General features: G+C 39.7%; 1 protein-coding gene across 2 annotated transcripts in view; it reads right to left on the bottom strand.

Moving 5' to 3' along the window:
• Positions 1–3,398, bottom strand: part of vps35 (VPS35 retromer complex component) — a 14,944-nt gene extending 11,546 nt beyond the window's left edge. For both annotated transcript variants that reach the window (XM_035651723.1, XM_035651724.1), the window contains exons 1-4: positions 3,287–3,398; positions 1,768–1,866; positions 1,009–1,105; positions 230–353 (exon numbers count right to left, since the gene is read on the bottom strand). In XM_035651723.1, coding sequence (XP_035507616.1) covers positions 230–353; positions 1,009–1,105; positions 1,768–1,866; positions 3,287–3,289 — 323 coding nt within the window. In that variant the 5' untranslated portion in view covers positions 3,290–3,398. The remainder of the gene's footprint in view (positions 1–229; positions 354–1,008; positions 1,106–1,767; positions 1,867–3,286) is intronic.
• Between the last annotated feature and the right edge of the window lie 3,863 nt (positions 3,399–7,261).

Genomic DNA, 7,261 nt, shown 5'->3' with positions numbered 1-7,261 from the left:
TGAAATTCTGTTCAGTTTCAAGCAACAACAAAGCAACAGAGACCTTGCTAATGTGTAAGCAAGTGCCTGTAGCCCTATGTGCTGCAATATACACACTGCAATATAAGTCTGAATTTAAAAGCTTGAACATTTGAATGATTTACAATGTATTAAATATGTTGTGTGCAGATTGGTGGAATTTCTGAAGCTACTTTCTGTTTGATTGACGTTCAGTCAAGGTGATACTCACAGTCTGGGGATGATGTTGCCTGCATACTGGACCAGCTCATACAAATCTGCCACCTTGCGTCCTTTGGCAAACTCATCGGTCAGATAAACTTCTAGGTAGTGGAGTTCGTCAGAGATGGCCATGTCTGAAAATACTGTTAGGGACCAATGCAGAGCCACCACGAGTCATTCTCAAAACAGTAAAACATGATGTTTTCAGTATCTTTCCCTTGATCTGGTCTGTGAAATCTCCTCTGTGGGCATAGGCTCACAGCACCCATAGGAACACCACCAGTCTCCTGAACTTCAAAGCCTTACAGCAGCTGGTTCACCCTCCTTGGCCACAGCGGCCCGGGTTCAGTTCCAGCATGCAGCCCTTTACTGCATGTCACACCCTCATCTCTCTCTCTTCCAGTCTATCAAATAAAGGCATAGAAAAACTTGCTAGCTGCTTTGACACAAAAACATGGGAAAGTTTCCCTTTAAGATTCTCAGGAATTTAGAATTTACAGACAGTCAATGACAAGCAGTCTTGACGGTCCTTTGTTGTCTTCCTGGCTTAAAGCTGCTAGAATCCAGGATGGTGCAGACGGGTCCACAGAGTTTGGGTTGGAAGATTAAAAAACAGGCAACTTTTCTATGAGACAGGTCACTCTTACAGGTTTGGGTAAGATTTAACACAAGATTCAGCAGTCCACTGTTAAAATATCTTCACAGCAATGCTATGTGAGGCGTCATTACATGGTCTTGCATCTGTCTCAATGCAATTTCCAACATGAATAACATACAGATGAAGGATACAGAGCTCATAGTAGCTCTTTGGAGAAAGCATGGAGGTCCTCAGTTCGCCCAGCATGTTAGAGGCATGCTTCAGAGCATCCATCAGCTTGTTCTTGTCCTGCAGATCGCACAACAGAGTTATTGACATACAAAATAATCACAACAAAAACATTTCAAAATTAGAAAAAATGACTTTATAGCTATTATATCACACAAATAACAAGTTACCCTCCGATTTAAATGTAATACAACCCCTAATCTTTGACAAATGAAAGGGTGGACAGTGCTTCCCATGTATGGAATATATTTGAGCAAACATCTAACACACACAAGCATCCTGACAATGGGCTCTTCCACCATGAGCCTCCATCTAGATTCTCCAAGTGTGTGAACCTTTACTGGAGGGATGAACAGCCTTCTTCCAATAGACTCTCCCTCATATGTTCCTCCTCAGTTATTACCCCTCTCTACTTATTTTTTGATTATAGGTAAACATAAACAAAGACCTTATATTTTCTGTCATGAAAAACTACAGTAATTGCATTTTTGTTTCAGTTTCTCTGAATGTTTTTATTGCATTCACGATGAATAGCATCGTATGCATGTGCCCAGTGACCATAAGGCAGGCTTTCAAAAGTCTGATACCAGTATTACACAATGTTTTGAATGACAGAATCCTCATCACAAGGGGTGCATTACACAAAACCGGGTCGAGAAACAATAGTTTCAACAATTATCACAACCATGATGATATTTATAACCAACTGAAATGAATCCTACCAGGCATCGCTTCATCTGGAACGACTGGACCTTGACAGCCTGCACAGCTTCATCTAGAAGCTTCTCCTGTTCGTCCTGGGGAGACTGCTGTGTGGTCGGCTGTAATACCAGGAGAATGGAAACAACTCATTTCAATCTTTGCTTGACCTAAATTGTAGCTTTTGCTGTTTGCATATTACACATTACACTTGGCCATATTGCCATTTTGATAATATTTTGATTAATTGTGCAGCCCTAGATGAATGTACTAATGTTGCCATTACATTACAGTATCACCTTTGAATTTCAAATAGCTGCATTTATCTACTTTAAAGCTGCAGTAGGTCATTTTAATAAAAACATGTGTTCGTCATATTTGCTAATACTTTCACTATATCCTGACTGCAGTACATGAGATGAATAATCTGTGAAACAATCAGGTTCCTCTGGCTCCTCCTAGTGCTCCTAATGACATCTGCAAACAATCCACCGGGCCTGAATGAAAGCAACCAATCAGAGCCAAGGAAGATAGTTGAGTATGAGTGTCATTCCCAGTGCTTCATATACAGACACTTTTACACTCTGGGAGTGAGAAGCTGTTTTTAAAAAAAGTGACCTACTGCAGCTTTAAGTTAGCAGTTGACTGGACTGAAAACAGAACATGACATTATACTGTCTGCTTCTTTTCACGGATCGATCAGATAAACTTACATCATACCGGACAAATGTACTGGCTTTAATCTGACAGAGACCTGCAATACTTCCCAATGTTTTCATTCAGTGTATTTATCTAGTATTAGGACGGATGTTTCAACAGTTTAACCCCCGTTTCATCCATATCCTGTGGAAAACCTGAATAGGACCTCTATTTCCTGGCTGTCCAAAACAAGCCCCCAACTCCGCTACAGTTCCCAATAAAGTGCAAATCATATGGAACTGCATGTTTGGGGTTGGCGCAGAAATGTTCGCACTATATCCGTGCATATGAATGTACGTAAACATGTATGAAATATACGTGTGTGTGTGCGTGCGTGTGTGTGTGTGTTTGTGTGCTAGCTTTTTGGCAGCTTGGGCAGAACAGTGCTGCTGACAGCTGACACAATTACTAATGTTTACGCTGAACCGAGTTCAGGCCATAACAACATTTAGCCTCAGTGAAATATGACACAGCAAAGCGGAAGAGTGCGCTAACAACAGCTAGCGTTAGTTGTCAGCCGTTTTGTCCCTGAAATGTCAAGAGGTTGTACTTACTGGTTCAACGCCGAATACCAGCGCAATACCTTACAGACACAGCCAATAAAATAAAGGAAGTAACACACCTAGCTAGCTCCTCTCTTGCAAACAGTTGGTAGCATGTTAGCCTAGCTAGCCTCTGTCTGACGTTAGGCCATAGCAGCACTCACATACAAGTCTGATTTTAGATCAGTTTGAGGTCGACACTTGACATTAGCTGTTGCATTGACCGAAACTGCACACATGCGGATATCCGAAGGACACATGCAAACGCATGGAATGATATTGTATCAGGAGAAGCGCTTACCATGATTATTAGATGTGTATCAGATCCGTCCGAGAGGCTGGCCTGTCATGTGACTCACATTAATGCTGCCTTCACGGTCCGCACTCAGCTAGCACATCAGAGGACAGGCGTGGTCTGTGTTCCGCCGCTTGCAGGATATGGACGACTTTCACAACACTATGGTGCATATTACATTATTTTTCCTTTATTGAGCTCTCAGGTTCATACAGTCGAAACGGCTGAGCTCAATTGAGCAGGGAGTCAAACTGAATATACTGTAACAAATACATATATATGTCCAACAAAAGATTATTTAAAAAGCAGAAGTTGTCACACTTGATACAATAATGGTAGTGACGTTTACAGTTGTACTGCATATATTATTTCTTTACAAATACATTTAGACACTGCAGCGTTGTTAAGAGGTGAATAACTCACCGAGATACAATAAGTATTCGGAATTTCCCCATTGTGGGACAAATAAAGGAATATCTTATCTTAAGTCAGAAACTAATGATTGTTATATAAATCATTTCAATCACATTAGATTGTTTAGATACATTGGAATTCCTGTCAGTATGTGTATGTAAACCAGTAGTGTGAACAAAGATAATCTGGGCCCCATACAGCCTCAGTGGGCCCCCTACCACGTTTAATGCTTGTAATGTCCTAACAAATAACTGAATTCAACAAGTTAACACATGTATCTGCAGTGATTACTGGGGCAGGGTAAATAAACTAAAATGTCTGTACAATCTAAAATCTGTCTGTTGCTACATAGAAGTAGCATAATAAAATTTAAAGACATACTTTACACAGTATTAAGAAAAACTACACATCTTTATCACACTCAGGCTGATTGACTTAATACATAAGTAGTAATATCCTCAGTCAAACTTATTAAACCTTTCTGATGCTATTGAAGATTTATTTGCATCAGTAATCTTTGTTCATTAGTAAAACTATTTCAACATTATTACCTGAGAAACACTGTACATTACGAGCAAATTTGTTTCTAAGAACTTTTGGAATAACAACATATCCCATTATAATTCTCTGACTGGACTTCCCAGTTATACACTATGTCCATTAGGGTCTGTCTATTGGAGTCAGGACCCTTTTCACAGAAGCTACATAGTTGTGACCTTTTCCAAATTAACTTTGTGTTTGCAACAACAATTTGGTGTCCTGGATGCATGATAAGATACTCAAAATTAGGCTCAAAGGTCAAAATCTAATGTAATGTAATCTTTTTGAGACCAGACCAAACAGACCAATGTGTGAGCCCATATAAAACTCAAAATGAATCATGCATGCTCACCTGGAGGATTTGTTTGGTATGTATGTAGTTGTATAACAGTACTATTTATTTGTATAAATAATACTGTATCTCAGTGTTCACAGCATTTTAAAGATGCAGAAGTTGGTACTTTAAAAGTAGTTTCAAAGTTAGGAAAAAACATTTTCACACAGTCTGACAGTATCAATTATTTACTGTCTACATGCCACAAGAGGGCAGGGAAGATCCATCTGAGCAGCATCCATCTATCCATCTTGTATTAAAATCCACTCTCTAAAAGCCTGTGAGGGAGGTCAGGAGCGCTCAGTCTGAGGCTGAGGTTTGTGAGTTTGGGAGGTGGGAGAGACAAATCCACTTACTTCTCTGTGACCCCTGTGGTTAAAGTGGATGAAACTTTGAAGCTCCCTGAAGGGAGAGTCCACAATCCGTATCTAAAACTCACTGTTGGTCATTATATAACATAGTAGTATCACAGCCAGCCTGCTGCTGTTGGTGACACTGCAAAACTGTCAGCTGATGCCTCTAAAAAAAAGTTTGAAACAAACTGTACTGAATTACGTTCACATCGAACTGCCTCCTACAGATGACCTAAGAGGAAGGTCAGAAATCTGGACTAAAATACTACATTTATTTGATAGCAACAGTTAAAAATTGCAATGTAATGTTGGGGATTAGAGGGATACAGTAGCAGAACATGGAAACACTCAAGTAAAGAACATGTACATCAAAACTGTATACTGTAAGTTAAGTTGTTGTGATGTACTAGGTTTCTGTCCACCACTGTCCAGTGAACAACGTTGCAATAAGTCAACTTTAAATTAAAGTCGCATAAACTGACATTTTTGGCCACAAGCCGGAGGCAGAACAAGCTGTAACACCGCCCTATCTGTGGGTGGTGACAGATTACAGCCTCAGTCTAGAGGTTAACACCAGCGTGTGACCAGTAAGATAGCCAGCATGTGTGAACTACAAAAATGGAGACACGCAATACAATTTACAAGAGGAAGAATTCACATATTTAAAACAATTAACTCTTCCTAAGACCCCGCCCCTTTTGTTTTGTGTGTTGAAAAGACAACCATATTTTCAAGATGGTTAAAAGACAAAAGTGACATAAATATTGTAACATTTTAGCCAGAAACAATGGTTTGGTTACATTAGAGTAGATTAGAGTAAACTTTATTGTCTGCGAGGGGAAATTTGTCTTGGGCACAGAGCTACAGTCTGTTGCTTCACATAAAAACATCATAAAACATGAAACATCTTAAAACATGAGACATTTGACTGTACTCTAACAGACTGTACTCTAACAGTGACAATAAGGTGTTAAAAGTATAGTCTTAGCTATCAGATGTAACCAGCTAGCTAATGATTCATTTAGATAAGCTAGCTAACTAGATAAATAGCAAACTAACAACTGATGCATATTAGCTCACTAAGTGTTTTGCTAACATTAGCAAACTTAAGATGTGACTATATGTTGCTTCTTTAAAATGTGGTCATTGTTTCTACATAGAAGAGCCTAGCATATACAATATCTAAGTACAGGAAAGTAGAAAGTTGACCGAGGTTTGCTCAACTGCTATTGGAGCACAGAGCAAAAAAAGGTGGGACTTAAAAAAATACTCCATAAACTATTATGTTACTCTCTCTGATCTAACTTACTGTCCACATCTCCTCAGTGCAGTTTAACATGCTCGATGGTCTGAAATCTGAGGGGAAGAGAGCGCATGTTCTATATGTCGAAGGCCCTCCCTCCACTTTTACCCGGAGCAGATCCAGGCCTGAGTCTGGCTGAGCCCCTCCATTCCTCCCTCTGCTACATAAGCATAAACTTAACTTCAAACTATTACAGCGCTCTCTCCCACATCCTTCCAGAGAAATATCCTTGCTTGCTCTCTTCCACACCAGCCCTCCAGATGTCCATGCTCTGTTCAGCCATTACTGTGAGGCTTTTTCTTTGGAATCAAATTTTGTTTCACTAGATTGATTATATGGGACAGAGTAGGAGTATCTGTTTTTTTTTTTTTTTTTAAATAACACACTTGTTCCTATTCCACGGCACATACAGTATATTTTTGAAGGTCATAATTTACCTCATTGTAGACACGGGATACTGTTTTGTGAAGACAGGCTAACTGCCTTGTTTTTGTTATATTCTGTGCACAGTTTCATTAGGGCAGTAACCCCTGAGATCCATGTTTTTCATTTATTTGTGACTCCACACTGAGCACAGCTCTCCCCTGTGATCAAATGCTGAACAAACAGTTGTTTGGCCAATAATATCATGTTTGGTGAAGTCTCTTATTGTGGATGATGCTCCTTTCCTTACACTGCCACGGTGGCCTCTCATGCTGTCTTCTCAGTTTTTCTTCTTGCATCAAGCTCAAAATGAAATGCATCCATTCCTGTGCATAACAGCATTTACATTCCAAGGACAGACACAACCAAAACAAACAGGCAGATGAACAAAAATGAACTAGATGTGGATTGCTTATATCTATATATATCTAAGTCCCCCTTCAATCAAAAATCATGATCTTGTCCCTACAGTGTGCTGTTTGAATACTGTCCGTGCAGTTTGACTCTAGAAGGATGTTTTCACATTCATCTGCTGAAAGTGGAAAGTTTCTCTGTGCTCATTGAAAATCTGATTTTAAGGGGCGGGGCCTACCAGCATGATTTGTGACATCACA

Source organism: Morone saxatilis, unplaced genomic scaffold (genome assembly GCF_004916995.1).
Source record: "Morone saxatilis isolate NCDOM2014 unplaced genomic scaffold, NCSU_SB_2.0 Contig11, whole genome shotgun sequence".
NCBI lineage: Eukaryota > Metazoa > Chordata > Actinopteri > Moronidae > Morone > Morone saxatilis.
This window is presented reverse-complemented; position numbering and strand designations above follow the sequence as displayed.